Below are 16,157 nucleotides of genomic sequence, written 5' to 3' on the forward strand. Positions count from 1 at the left end.
CCCCAGCAATAATTTTTTTTTTAAACGTCTGTTGGCTTGACAGTTAATGAATTGTTTTCTGTTAGTCTTCCTCCCCCACTCCTCCTTCCTATGGAATATGACTTATTATCTCCTGGTTCTTCATTGATTCTCTTCTTTCCCCTTTTCTCTCCCCCCCACACCAGAATTTTAAACTTCCTTTTAGTGATCCTTTTTATCCCATTCTTGTTGTTATAGATTTATTTCATGAACTGAAAAGCACTTTCTCAGAATCTCATGATTCTGTTTATTTTGCTCAGCATTAGTTTATACAAATCTAATCCAGGTTTCTTTAAATTCTTCACTCAATTATTATATTATATATGTATTATATATTATGTGTCATATAATATATCATATAGCAATTATATTATCTAAGTGTCTATGCAAATTAATCTTGTTATTCAGTAGTCAGTCACATGTTTTTAAAATATGCGAAGTCCCTATATACCTGTCTTACACATTCCCACTTAGAATATAGAAGCATGAAGTCACTATATACTTGTCTTGAAGCATATTCCCATTTAGAATATAGAAGCATGAACTACTGAGATGACTATGCATCAAGTACTCTTAAAAAGTACATGGTCTAGTGAATCAAATACCAAAAAATGAGTTCAAGGAGCAACTTGTAAATAAGCCCACTTTATCTGAAGCTACTATGCAAATGAATACTGGTTGATTCCCTTATTTCTTGAGTTTGGTACAAAGAATTCCAGGCATGCTGTATTCATTCATCAAATTTTTATTTTGTATTTCTTTTCTCTTTAAAGTGTATGTGTGTGTGTGGGGGGGGGGCATTCAGCAGATATTTGTATTAAAATAGAAGTCACCAAATAGTGCATGCATATTACTTCAACTCTTTAGATCTGATTCCTTATATGCAAAATGTTCTTTAAGGCCCTTACCCAGACTGATATCCATTACATCAGACTAGGAATAATAAATAAGAGTTGTGCTACTAAATTTAATTATAATTTCCAAAATCTGGCTTTCTTCTACTTTTCCATCTTTCTTTTACATTACCCATCTTCCCAAACTTATGTTCCAATCAAACGAGGCTACTTGTTTTCCCTTGGTGCTCCATCTCCCAACTCTCTAAATTCACACAACTCTTTCCCATACCTAGAATGCACTGTCTCTTCATTTCTATCTTTTAGATATAGAAAGGCTTGGTCATCTCTGAAGCTGTTACAGATCTCTTAATTTGTGAACTATTCTTTCTCTCCTCAATTTCTGTTGCATTATGCTTTTTGTGTGTTATTTTTGCTAATAGAATGTAAAATGTTTTATTTGAATCATTGTGTGCCTTGCACACAGTAGGTGCTTAAATGTTTTTTGAATTCATAATTTTAATCTATAGTACCTATTTCTCAAGACTTTATCAAATCACAGACTATTCTATTTTATATGGGGATACATTTCATCTTGATATAGTCATTGGGCTGAATCTAATAAAAGATGAAATTCAGTAGGGATAAATACGAAATCTAGTATTTCAGTACAAAAAATTAAATTCAAGTAAAACTGAAGGCATATATAAATATATGAAAACGTTTTTTAAAGTTTGACTTCTGAAAAAGATTTTGGTGTTTTAGTATATTGCAGGCTTAATATGTTATTGGGGTAATGTGGCAATCAACAAAACTAATGTGATCTTGATCTGTATTAAAAGAAGTTGAGAAGTTTCCAATACTTCTCCAGAAATCCCATTGTACTGTGCTCTCCTCACACATTATTTAGAGTTTTGCATTCATTTCTGGATGCCATTATATATGAAAGATATTGATAAGATGGAGGATATATAGGAGCTGAGTCCAACTTGCCTTTTTCTATCCTTAGAGTTGCGCTGGGTTTTCCCCAAACATAGTAATTATCAATTTTAGGTTCCAGTATTATGACAATAACCACAAATAACTTAATTAAATTTTATAAGGGATATCCAAATAGTCTTGAAATGCAAATTTAACATAATTTATCACAAAAATGGAGAAATGTCATGTAATTTACAGTCAAATTTTAAATTTTAACACACCAGTTGGAAAAGTTATTTTAAAATCAACCAGTGCTTCAGTTTGTGAGATTTCTTAAATTCTAACTGGATGTTTCAAATTTAGTTACTTTTTGATTATTTCCCAATTGGGTCTATTGCCTGTTTTGTTTGTTTTTGTTTTTAAACTTCTAGATGCAGATCTTTTCTTCTTTGAGATTTTTATCAGCACATCCCTACAAATCTGATTCCTGTTTATGTCAATACACGCTTATTGTCTTTTTTACCTTTATTGTTTTTATAATCAACCTTTCTTGTCCCTTGTTTTTCTAGTCCTTTTTTAAAACTTTCTATTAAATTTTACAAACTCTACACTTAAGTATATTTCTTTGTTAAAGGTAGGAAGCAAAACAAACTTTTAAGATTCAGCATATAGGTATTATCTAAATTTTAGGCAAAACTTCACAAAACATATATGTCCAATAGGACTGATGGAATTTTAAAACTTGACACATAATTTTACAAATTGCATAACATACAATTTAGAAACCAACCTAGTGTCTTAAATATATTTCATTTATTTAGAGGAGGTACAAAAATGTGACCTCTTTAGGAAAGTTACCAGAGAACTTTGTTTTAATACCCATTTTTGGGGGGGAGAGCATAAAATCAAATTAGATATAAATTTAAGGGTTTAGTAGCAATACTTCAATATTAATGCACACATTTCTAAAATCAGTGTATCAATTGAAAATAATTCTAATCATATGCAATTTAAATTTAAGCATCCAAAAATTTAGTTTATATTTTTGAGAGAAAAAAACCTCTCCCTCCAAATCCACTCTCTTAGACTCCCCAAAATCTTTGAAATGGCAGTAAATTATTTGAGACTTGAGATGGAGACAGTTCCTTGGGAGCAAAATGGCAGTGGCTCCAGTTTCTCCCCAAATCCATGTGGATGGCTTGTATTTTACTGCTCATATAGGAAAAGAAGAAAGATTTTTTTTTTTTAATTTTATTATAGCTTTTTATTTACAAGATATATGCATGGGTAATTTTTCAGCATTGACAATTGTAAAACCTTTTGTTCCAACTTTTTTTCCCCTCCTTCCCCCTACCCCTTCCCCCAGATGGCAGGTTGACCAATACATGTTAAATATGTTAAAGTATAACTTAAATACAATATACGGGTACATGTCCAAATAATTATTTTGCTGTACAAAAAGAATTGGACTTTGAAATAGTGTACAATTAGCCTGTGAAGGAAATAAAAAATGCAGATGGACAAAAATGTAGTGTAGTAGTTCATAGTCATCTCCCAGAGTTCTTTCGCTAGGTGTAACTGGTTCAGTTCATTATTGCTCTATTGAAACTGATTTGGTTCATCTCATTGTTGAAGAGGGCCACACCCATCAGAATTGATCATCATATAGTATTGTTGTTGAAGTATATAATGATCTCCTGGTCTTCCTCATTTCACTCAGCATCAGTTCATGTAAGTCTCTCCAGGCCTTTCTGAAATCATATATTCCATAATATTCATAAAGCACAATTTGTTCAGCCAATCTCCAATTGATGGGCATCCACTCAGTTTCTAGTTTCTGGCCACTACAAAGAGGGCTGCCACAAACATTCTTGCACATACAGGCATCATTTCATACAATTCTTCCTAGTCTTTTTCTGATTCTATCCTTTTGGTAATTTATGGTAGTATACAATTTCACTCTGTTCCCATACCATAATTGCTCAGCCATTCCCCATCGAGTGACAAGCACTTTATTTCCAGTTCCTCACTTCAATAAAAATAAAAATGTTGCTAAAATTGTTATTTTTGGTGTTTTGTGGGGTTTTTTTTGGGGGGGGGGGAAGAGGAGGGGAACTGTCTCAATGGAGCTCTTTAAACAAGAATTTCTTTTTATGCTAGGATGTTGTAAGGGGACCAACTCTGTTTTAATAGATATGTCAGATCAGAATTATAATTATGAGTTTCTGTACCTTGTTCTCAACCTTCACATAGTCCACATTGTCGAGTCTTGTCACTTGCACCATTACAACAAATTTCATATTCTCTACTCTGCTTTAAATTTTTCTTTTTTTTTTTCTTCCCTTTATCCCGATTATTCTAGTACCCAACTCTTATTTGTAACAGTAAAGTTACCTCAGTATGTTTCAGATCTGAGAAGCATCAGATTATTTATGCTATAAATGACCTTTCCACCTCAAAAAATTCTATAAATGTAGTTGTTTTCCATTGTTAATTTATTTCAAACAAGCTTGAGGGAAGGGAAGAAATGCATTTAATATCTGCTTCTTGTTAATATTCTCAAATGATTACTAATTTAAATTGAATGTGTGCAAAGAAAGAAAATTCACAACAAACACCTGCATTAATTCCCGTGAAATGGAATTTCCTAAAACCACTCTTCATTTTTACAATAATCTCTATTCACTCCTTGATTCCCTGCTTTCCTAGTAATACCATCCCTGCAGTGCTCTCACTATCCTCCATTCCTAGTTTTAGCCCAATAGTCATTGTTCAATTTTATGTGACTTTGTATGCTTTCCTTTCTGTCATGTTGCTAGATCATACCTTTCCAAGCACCTAATCCTAGTTCATCCCTACTATTTGTCTTAGAAGTTCCAGTCCTGTGCTGTTGGATGCATAGAGAAAGGCATCCGAGAATGTTCTCTGGGTTCACATCAAATTTATTATCTAATTTTAACTGAGCCTTTTCTGCTGTGTGGTAATTTTATACTTTAATGACTGACTCCCTGCTATATTCCTCATAGCATCTGTTTTCTTCCCTTCTCAGAAAGCCACATATCTCCTTTCACCTTTAGCCAATTATTCTCTTTACTTAATTTAACAAAGAAAATTGAGGCCAGCCTCCACAAACTCCCTTTTCACCTCAATTGTATGTCCTTAGTTTAACATCCTGGTTTTTCCTCTTTTGTACCTCTTGGTACAAAATTGGTAATCTCTTTACCAAGGCCAACCTTTTCTGCTGTTGCTTTTCATCCCATTCTTTTCTATCTCTTAAGAGCTTAACCTCCTTTGGTCATCACCTTTCCTTTTTCTATCCTTCACTCTCACTTAAATTTTACTTTGTTCACTGATTCCTTCCCTTTTGCTTCCAAATGTGCTTAGTTCTTCAGTTAAAGAACATTGTCACTTAACCCTGTCATCAACTCAAATTATTGTCTTCCTTTTCATGACCAAAGTTTTAGTTTTTTCACTCATTTACTTCCCTTCCTCACTTCTCACTTTTCAAGATTACCAGATCTCTTTGTAACCAAATTAACTGGTGTTTGCTCAGTCCTCATTCTTCTTATCTTTTTTGTAGTACTTGATGCTTAGGGCCATACCTTCTTTCTTGAATATCCCTGTGTTTCATAACTCCTCTCTTGGTTCTTCTACTTTGTGATCCCTTCTTTTAAATCTTCTTTGCTGAATCATCATTGATGTCCTATTTCCATGTATATGTATACAAAAGGGCTTTGCCCCGCACCCTCTTCTCTTATGTTCTGTTTTGGTGTACTTGTGGATTCCACTGAATTTAATGAATCCTAAGATCTCATGCTTAGGCACTTAGTGATACCTAATAAAAGCTTGTTGATTTGAAGTGATTTACTTAAGGTCACATAACCAGTAGGGGTCTAAATTAGGATTCAAAATCTCATTTTCCTGACCCCCAAATTCAGCATTATCTATCTCTGTAATGTTCTTAATTTGTTCTTTATATCATAGATATTTAAAATTATTCTTCTTTTTATCCAATGTTTGTCACACTTGAAAATTTTGTATTTTTATAATCACCAGATCGGTTTATAAGGGAAAGCTTTATAGGTTTGTGCAAAGTGATAACATTAAGATACCAGTTTGTAGAATTAAATATATTTTTTAATTCTTAAATTAAACAGAAACTTTCTTCCATAACTTGGACTTTGTCCAATTAGATCTTTATAATGTAGTAGCAAAGTTTTAAATCATTTTATTTTGTTTCATAGATTAAAGGAACAAAGGGGCAGGTTACAAGAGCAGATATTCTTCAGGTTGGTCTTCGAGAATTACTGAATGCTCTTTTTTCTAATCCTGTGGACAACAATTTAATCTGTGCAGTAAAACTACTGAAGGTAGGATTTGCTTAAAAAAAAAAATTCATATTTTATTATTTACTGTATCTGTCTTTAAAAAAAGATATTTAGTCTACATTACATATTGTTCACATTATACATATTATTTTATCAAAGACCACATAAATTTTACATTCTAACATTAAAGGGCCAAAGAGAGTAAGCATAATGCCTGTACACTTGTAAATAAGTGCTTATTGAGGATTGATTAAAAAATATTAACACTTTATTCTGATTCATTTTGTTTTTGTAAACTTTAAGCTTTTCATAATTTTTCCTGTTTAATGGGAATGCTTTATATAATTTACATAACAAAATGTAATGTTAATTTATCTTACTCTTGTAATCAGTCATATGAAAATCTTTCTGCTCACATAAATGTTAAGGAAATTTGCTTGGAAAGCATTCCATCATCCCTTTGTTAAGTTGTGTAGAATCTAAGGTAGTTTTCACTACTTGTAGCTTTTGTGCTTTCTAATGATTATTGCCTTCTTTCACAAATAGCTCTTGAAGTTTCTTTTGATTTTTTTTGTCCTTAATACATAGCCATGTTGTTTTGATTTTTCATAAACCTAACAGATATGCATTGAAACTTCTATAAGTTATTCAAAGGAAATAGAACTTTTTAGTACAAACCTCCCCTAAATGCTAAGAAAGAAGCTAAGGAAGAGAAGGATGCTGATGCTTGATTATTGAACATAAATACTTATCTTCACATACAGGCTATTGAGTTCAAAACATGACCCATGAACATTCTATATTACTACGTCTTCATCTTGAAATATCAGCAAACACAACAAACTTATGCTAACTTACTACTCAGTATGTTTCACTTTCCACAGAGCCCATTTCTTACCTGTAAGGGTTATCATAAACAGGCAGTGTTAACTTTGTTTCTTTTCATTATTTATAATTCAGTATTTCATCTTAGGCAGTTTTACTATTGGTCCCTTTTGGCCTTTCTTTCTCAAACTTTGTTCAGTTACTTTAGGAAAATCTCATTTCCTTTTCCTTTTACCCTGTTTGTGAGCCAATGTAGTTTGTGACCTATTAAAAGAATTTGTATTAATAGCTTCCTCTAGATCCTAAGGATTTTAAAGATCCCAGAAATCCCCTTTAGGAATCTGTTGAAAAAAGTTTCCATTTGATACCTTTTTCCTTACTCAGAGTTGATTTTTTCTTAACTACTAGCATTGAGGAAAAATAAAAACCTGTTACTCAATTTTGATTTTTCTATTTTAGTGGTTTATTGTTGTACAGTATTGTTTTCTATTTTTTTCTCCATGTTAAATGGCAATATTCTTGCTTTATGAAGAGTGCTTTAATTTTTCCATAGAAACAAAGTTATACCTAGAATATCTCTAAAAATTAATTTTTGAAACACAGTTATACATGTGGAATTGCTTGGGGGGGGTTAGTATGTATATGCCTATGTTTATATATTCATATATAGTTTTAGAATATCCCTATGCTTTTTAATAAAGCTCTTAAGTCTTTGAGTGCTTTATGGTTTTTCTCTAATTTTTGCTCATTTAACTTCACTTTGGTTATGAGGTGTTGATCAGAATACAAACAGCATGTAGCTCTGTAAAACGTCACTAACAAGACCTTTTTTTTTTTTTAAACAAATAGTGGTTTTCTTTATCAATGAAGGATCTTTATAGAAAAAATGGATAAAGAACATTTAACCATTGTCCCAATTGTGTTTTCAGTTAGATTTTTTTTTTTTACATACATAGATTTTGTTTTCTTTTTGACTGAAAAAGTAGAAAAAAAATTTTAAGATGCAGAAAAGATCATTGCTAATTTGGGTGGGGTAATACATTCATAAAATAAAAAGCTTATCCAAAATATTCTTTCACATCCTAATATCTAATATATTTGTCTTTTAAATGATCCATTTCAATATAAGAGCTAGGTCACTATAGACACTAATTTTCAGATTTATATAGGATGTCACTTAATTTTATGCTTCTGTTGGTATGCCCTTTAGGGTACCCAGTACATTTTAAAAATTTATTGGAAAAAATTAATTCTTTTTAAATGATTATTTCCCTGAAAGCCTGGGAATAAAAGAAATGAAAGCAAAACTGTCTATTTTATAATTATTAGTGTCATGGCTAAGTTAAGCTTTTTAGCTGTTCTCTAATTCAAAGTAGAACCACAGCCAGTAGACGACTCCAATTTCATATTAGGAGTTTTGTAGTCATAAAGGAAAAATGAGGTGGCTTGCTATAATGGGAAGAGCAATGGCAACTAATGCTAGTCCTTTATTTGCTATTAACTAGCAATGTTCTCTTGAGCAAGCTATTTCACCTCAGATCATCAATTTATAAAATGAGGTTGGACTAGAACATCTCTTAAAGTTGCTTCTAGCTCTCTTGGTTCTATATTTGTCAGAGAATGTTAAGGTTGCAATTAATAATCTTGGGGTTTTGTTTTTGTTTTTGTTTTGTTTTTTAAAGAATTTCTGTAGTTTACTGAATTCTTTATTTTTACTAATTACCTGCTTTCTTAGTTGACAGGGTCAGTTTTGGAAGATGCATGGAAGGAAAAGGAAAGACAGATATGGACGAAGTAATTCAGAGAATTGAAAATGTTGTCCTAGATGCAAATTGCAGCAGGTGGGAAGACAAGTGACATAGCAGCCTAATTTTAATGCAATTCATCCCTGTTTTCTATTTGTGGGGTGTTTTGTTTTATTATACTTTTTTTAGGACTATCTTATCTTTAGGTTAAATGAACTCACTATCTTAGATATTTTGTAGAGATGTAGAAATATTTTCTTCAAAGGATTACTACTTTATTGATCAATATTTGGCCACTTTGCTTTAATTCTTTGTATCATATCTCTCAACAAAAGAATCAAATTAAAAGCTTAATATAATAAGATATAAAGATAACTAAGAGAATATGGTGTTTTTCAGTGTGGTAACTAGATAAAAGTGCCTCATTGAAGATGTTTTTATTGTAGTTATAATTTAATTTAGGTTGTAATAATTGAGTCAGCAACTTCTAATATTTCTTGGGTTTATAATTATTTGTCACATTTACAGACATCAAGATTTATATTGTGTTATGAATAGATATAGCTTCTATTAGAAATCCAGTGAGTGAAATTTCTGTAGTAAATTCTAATATCCTTTCATATATTTTCATAAATGAGACAAAACCAAGTAACATAGGGAAATAAGCCAAGAATTTCCTATTTATTCAACACATATTTAAATGTCTATGATGCTTTGGCCAATATAGAGTATTAAAAAAAAAATAAGGCATGCTCCTTTTGTCTTCAGAATTAAGCAGTCAGTGTGAGCTAGAGATGGCATTCTAGCATAGAGTTCAACTTATAGTTTAGGCCTTCATGTTCATTCATGTTTTAGAAATTCAGATAGATAGTGACTATATAGGAAAATTCAGAAGATAAGAATTTTAAGCAGCAAGACCAGATAAAACCTCAAAATTTAAGCATCTAGTTTCTCATAACTAGATTATGTTACCAGATTTCAAGAAAATTTCCATTATTGTTCTAATAAACTATAAACTTTTGTTTACTGCAGAGATGTAAAACAGATGCTTTTGAAGCTAGTAGAACTCCGATCAAGTAACTGGGGTAGAGTTCATGCCACTTCAACATATAGAGAAGCAACACCTGAAAATGATCCTAATTATTTTATGGTATGACAGTGTTTAAAATATAAATGTTTTATTTGGGGTATGAATAAAATTTTTATATTTGATAAATTTGCTACATTGTTTATCCTCCAAATTTGATGTTAGCCAACTGTTACTACTTTTTTTATGTCCAAAGTAACAACCAAAACCATGCAGAAATGAAACAGAAATTATCTAGGTAAGGGGAATAAATACCAAATTTGTGGGGTACTAGAATTATAAACCTCCAATACTTTTTTTTTTTTTTTTTTTTTTTTTTTTTTTTTTTTGGCTGAGGCAATTGGGTTTAAGTAACTTGCCCAGGATCCCACATCTAGGAAAAGTTAAGTGATTGAGACCAGATTTGAAGTCAGGTCCTCCTGACTTCAAGGCTGGTGCTCTATCCACTGTACCACTTAGCTACCCTGACCACATAGATTTTTATCTACTCCTACAACCTTACCAGTGTAGGTAGTGATTTGTCTTTTGTCAGTATTTTTTTTTTTTTTAAAGAAGTGATAATTGAGTAAACTAATGTGTATTCCATAATATTTTACCATTTGAATTCTAGAATGAACCTACATTTTACACATCTGATGGCATTCCTTTTACTGCTGCTGATCCAGGTATGTTGTTTTAATAACAGTTTTTTCTAAACTAGGTGATAAAAAGCCTGAAATCAATCAGATACTTATTAGGATTGGTCAGTTGTTCTCACACTTTGTATCATCTACTTTAGAAAATTCTTATATAGCAAGCAATTTTATTGTCTGTCTTATATGTGTAGAAAATCAATAAGAAAATCACTTTCTATTGTGTACTACTTTAGAAGTAAGCTCTATTTTTGGAAGTTTGACTATATTAGATAAATAAGACCTCTGTTCTTTTGAAGTAATAGTATTGTTAATTAATCCATAGATCATTTAATATTTGACATGATTAATTCTTATAAATAATATACAAATATAGGTAAATAATTAGTTTTTATTGTTTTTATTATCTAAGTTTCTTTTGCCTAACCCTTACTAAGATATTAAAAAAATTATATACTTGAACATAATTTTGTTATTGACAGGGAATTTTTTTTAAAAATACAAAAAAATTACTTGGCATTGTGGAATATATCACTATTCAAGAAGCAGGTTTGTCTTACTGTTTAAGGTTCTTACTAAAATTATTTTGCAATATGTTGATATATGAGATAGATGAGAGGTGCATGAAAACAAACCAGATAGATAACTTATATACCTGTATTTTGGCACTTGTTAAGTGCCATTTGGTCTTGCCTGTCTTAACTTTTGCGAAAGTTCCATTAACAGCAAAAATGAAAATGTATGGAGGCTTAATAAAAATGTATGCTCATTAGCCAGTTGTATGGGGTTGGTGAAAATTGTGTTCATAGGATCATATATTTGAAGCTGAAAGGGACCTTAGAGGTCATCAGGTCCAGCTCATTCTTTTTGCAGGTGAGGAAACTGGGACCAAAAGAGATTGATTTGTCCAGGGGTATGTGGCTAGTTAAGTGTCTGAAATAGAGTTTGAGCCTATTTCATCCTGACTTTAAATGTGTTGCTTTATTCACTACAACCTGATGTTTTGTTTTTCTGTTTCTTCCAAGATGGAATACTAATAAACCACCTACTACAGAACATGAAAATGGACTATGTCACATTTATTTTACAGGCAAATTAAAAAACTTGTGCAATAAAACAACCCACTGTTAAAAAGCCTGTAGGTCTATATGGATATCATATGGGTATAATGTCTTATTATATGGATTTGGTCTGATACAGAAAGATCCATATGACTATTCAAAGCAATTAATAACACAAAAAAACATGAATAGGAGCAAAAGGAACATTTATTAAATAGATCCATCTTCTACTATCCTTAATTTGTGTCATGTATTTAAGTCTAACCTTCATCCTATAATTTCATTCAAAAAGAATTTCTGTGTTCAAGGCACTGTTAGGGGAGAGTAGGAGAGTAAGATGTGGTCTCTATAAACGTAAAGCTCATCTTCAGTAGCAGGAGTTGGCAAAGGCTGAGGGACCTGCCACCTATTTTTGTATGGTCTGGGAATTAGAAATGGTTTTACATTATCAGATAATATTTTGGGCATACAGAAATCTAGTGGCAGGCTAGATCTAGCTTGAGGAGATTTTCATTTGCCAACCTTTGGTCTAGAAGGAAAGATAAAACAAGGCACAATAAAATGGAATTAAGAAATGTGTGAAATGTTTTGAGGTTTGAAAAATTTCCTTCTGAGAGATTAATTAATTAGACTTTGTTTAAAAAAAATAGTAGTGTTTGAGCCTGTTACTTGGAAGTACCTAGATAAGAATTATAAGACCATACAATTTTCCCCTATTCCCATTTGCCATTTTAATCTTTTCCAGAATTTAGTGGCTTCTTTTGATGAGGCTAATGAGTTGAAATGGTACTTAATAAAAATCAGAGAGAAGATTTGTTCATTAATGTCAGAAACTGAACTTGGGGGGCTGGGGTTTACGCAACTGGAGTTAAATAACTTCTTCAGGGTAATACAACTAATAAGAATTGTGAGGTTAAATAAGTGTGAGGTTAAATTTGAACTTGGGATTTCCAGTTTGGTGCTCTATCCACTGCTCCATCTAATTGCCGCTTGAAGTAATTTACTTTTAACAGAAACAGAAAAAAATTTTTCAAATTTTTTTCAATCTTTTTTCAAAGATTTTTCTTTGTATAAAATATCTTTATTTGGTAGGGCTTTTAAAAAATGCTCTTAAAAATATTGTATGCTATCTGAAGGATCCTTGTTTATATAATAGTGAATGTTACATTAATAATACTAATAACAGTTATTTAGCATTTCAAAATTTGCAAAGATTTTTACTTGTATGTATCTCCTGATCTTCCAACAACCCTATGGGATAGGTGAATAGTCTTTATTTTATTAATAAGAAAAGTCTCATTGAGTTTCTCAGGGTACCAAAGCTCTAGTATTTTAGCCAGCATTCAAATTCAGATCTTCTGCTTTCCAGCTTCTATTCTTATAATTGTTTGTTAGACCACCCATTCTCTATTTCAGGGGCTCTTAATTTTTTTTGTATCCTGTATCCTTTTGTCGATGAAGCCATTCAAAATAATGGATCTTTAAATCCATAAAAAACATATTATCCCCAGCCCTTAATTATATTGAAATACAATGAGCAAAATATTAAAAACAACAACAACAAAAAAAAAGTGACAAACTTCAGATTAATAATCACTGAGTCAGTTCTTGTCAGTTTTGACAGTATTACCCAGCAGGTATAAATTGGATTTGTAAATTCAGAGTTATTATTTAAGTCACTCTTCTTGAATTACTGTTTATTGTCTTCAACAGAGTGGTTTGTAGTTAGTATGATTCACTTTTGAACAGGAGAACTACATAACTTATTTGAATAACAATATTTTTAAATCTTTTTTCATTTAGTTCACTTGATTAAAATGTAATGGTAATTAATAACAAAACTTGGATTAGAGTTCAATTCCCACAGAAGGTATTTAATTTTATTACTCCGTTGTCCCAGGAAAGGGATGGGCTGAAATTGTATAAATTGATTAAATTTTTCACTACTAGTAGAAAAGAAAGAAACCCAATATATGTCACAATTATAGGTGAATTACTTAGAAATATTTGTATACAGAGTGGTGAATTGGTGTTTGTTTTTTTTTTGTTTTGTTTTGTTTTGTTTTTATCTTAAGCTTTGATATTTCTCTTTTTTATATAGATTATCAAGAAAAGTATCAGGAGTTACTTGACAGAGAGAATTTCTTCCCAGATTATGAGGAAAATGGAACAGACTTATCAGGGGCTGGAGATCCGTATGTTTCATTTGTAGCTGATTTTATTTTCTATAAAACATCTCTCTATGGCAGAGCTTTCTTAAAATATTCCATCACTCTTATGAAAAGCTTTTTCCTAGATGAATTTGTGGTCAAAAAATTAGATGTTGAGGGGCCATATATTTTGATTACTTAGAATTGTATTTGTTCCCTGGTATTAGATACGTGACAATTTTTTAAAAATTAAGTTTAGTAATTATCAACTAAAAACAAACTGTATAAAACTGTAAATATGTGCTGTTTACAGTTTGTCTCAGAAAGTAATTTTAAAAGATGAGAAACATCTTTGCTTCTGTATTCCCTTTAAAATTTTGTTTGTATTTTCAGACTTTTATATAGCTGTTACTATTTAAATAGTTTGTAGCAAATACATATATTATTTTCATTCTACTTTCTTCAATTGCATTATTTCCTATAAGGGTTTCTTTGACTTGTTCATGTTCATAATTTTTTATGGTAAAATAATAATATTTTATGTTAATATGCCAGAATTTTATTTAGCCAGTTCTCAGCCATTTGACTTAATGTATTTTCAGTTTTTTGCTGGCACAGATAATGCTGCTAATTTTTGTACAAAGAAGTCTTCTCTCAATAGTGTTAATTAAAGTATATTCCTATTAGTGAGGTCAGTGGATCAAAAAATATCAACAGTTTTGTACTTATTATGTTGTGGCAGTACTTTATTTTATTTATAAAAAAGAACATGTTTCCTCAGTATCATGTTGCTTAAAACATGAGTCCCTCCAAAAGTATTCATTCTAGAACATTGTATTTCTGTACTTAATACTTTTAAAATTGTATAAACAATTGCACAGAACTAATGTCTTGCACTTAAAATAAGCCCATAGTGTTTATTCTGAATAATCTTGATATTAAAAAGCATCTGTTATGTTATTAGTGTCTTTATGTAGGAATAGATTAGGTAAATCTTAGGAGTTATCTAAGATATACAGATTACACAGTTGTTTTCAGGGGTATAATTTGAATAATACTCTGCTATAGTGTAGATGTACTTTAAGCCTTAGTGTGAAGGTTAGATTTTTGAAGTTAAAATCAATAGTAAGCACTATGTAGTAGAGTGCTACTCTGATACTAAAAGGCTATGTGTCCGTGGCCAAATCATTTCACCTCTCCAGCCCTCAGTTTATTGGTTTGAACCAATGCTCTAAGATGCTCTCTAAGGTTTTTTGTTACTCTAGAAGTCTTGATTCTAAGTAAATACTATATATAGTTCAGTTATATCATTGGTGAAGGGTCTTTTTAATGGGATTTAAGTTCTGCTAAGTACTAAATTCTAAAGCATCATTAAAAGTCAAATGGCAGAGCCAAACTGATATGATATTGTAACTCTAGAATTCTGTGTTTGGAATAGTAGTTTATACTATATATATGTAGGATTAGTTTTTTAAAATAGGCTGCCAGAGGGAGAGTTTTTGATAAAATATCTTTTAAGTTGACACAGTTTAGATTTTACATGAATCTGAAACGAGAACTTCAGGAAGTAGATAACCAACTGTTTCAGTGTCTTAGAATTGAAGCAGCTACTTTCTGAATAAATGATAGGTACATAAATAATTTAGAATCATCATTGCTTCTTTTACAGATACTTGGATGACATTGATGATGAGATGGACCCAGAAATAGAAGAAGCCTATGAAAAATTTTGCTTAGAATCAGAGCGTAAGAGAAAACAGTAAAGTTAGATAAAAAGATATTATCTTTATAAGGCAGTTTAGGTATAATGATTAGCAAAACAGAAGGAAGCAAGGAAACATGTCACATTTATACCAAATTAAGGATGTTGAGTTTAAGTTACTAATGTATGCAACTTTAATTTTGTTTAACAATATCTGCCAAAAAAAAAAAAAAGTAAACTTATTTCCTATAACTTAAATTGTGTAAATATATCATAGTTTATTATGTACATATTATGAACTGTTTTGGCTGCAATAAAATTTATTTGAAATAAGTGACATGTTGAAAGAAGATTTTACTGATTAGAAGCTTATCTTACTAAAATACTATTTTCCATAAGAAAAAATAAACCTTAGCTTATACATTACTACATAAATGTAGCACCCTCTTAGTAACTATGAATAATACAACTTTAGGTTAATAAGTATCCACTAACAAATTGGGTCTCAAATATGAGTCATAATCATGAAAAAAGCTTTAGCATTCAGAGTTTGAACTTGTTCTAACAACTGTTACATATGCAAACAAAATACTACTTACCAGGGTCTTTAAAAATTAGTTTGTGGAAGAAAATTGATAGCTAAAGCATTTTATAGGAAAAAGCTCAAACAACCATAGTGTTTCTGTGATTAAAAAAAAATATTTCAAGAACAAAGTCAAGCATACATTTTCTGCTACTTAGGCAGCCTTTTTTTTTTTTTCTTTTTAGATATACAAGTTTAATTTTTTCACATCACTAACTTGATTATCCTCCTTAAAAGAACTGGAAATTTTGATTTAATTTATATGACTTCTT

General features: G+C 30.9%; 1 protein-coding gene across 1 annotated transcript in view; it reads left to right on the forward strand.

Annotated features, from left to right (window-relative positions):
- The window catches only part of PAIP1 (poly(A) binding protein interacting protein 1), a 35,285-nt gene extending 19,653 nt beyond the window's left edge, over window positions 1-15,632 (forward strand). Inside the window, 7 exon segments of the mRNA XM_074282566.1 lie at window positions 6,017-6,142; window positions 8,661-8,691; window positions 8,694-8,766; window positions 9,703-9,820; window positions 10,368-10,422; window positions 13,552-13,645; window positions 15,270-15,632. Of these exon segments, the coding sequence (XP_074138667.1) occupies window positions 6,017-6,142; window positions 8,661-8,691; window positions 8,694-8,766; window positions 9,703-9,820; window positions 10,368-10,422; window positions 13,552-13,645; window positions 15,270-15,363 (591 nt within the window). The 3' untranslated portion in view covers window positions 15,364-15,632.
- Window positions 15,633-16,157: the final 525 nt, after the last annotated feature.

Source organism: Sminthopsis crassicaudata, chromosome 1, assembly GCF_048593235.1.
Source record: "Sminthopsis crassicaudata isolate SCR6 chromosome 1, ASM4859323v1, whole genome shotgun sequence".
In the NCBI taxonomy this organism is placed as follows: domain Eukaryota; kingdom Metazoa; phylum Chordata; class Mammalia; order Dasyuromorphia; family Dasyuridae; genus Sminthopsis; species Sminthopsis crassicaudata.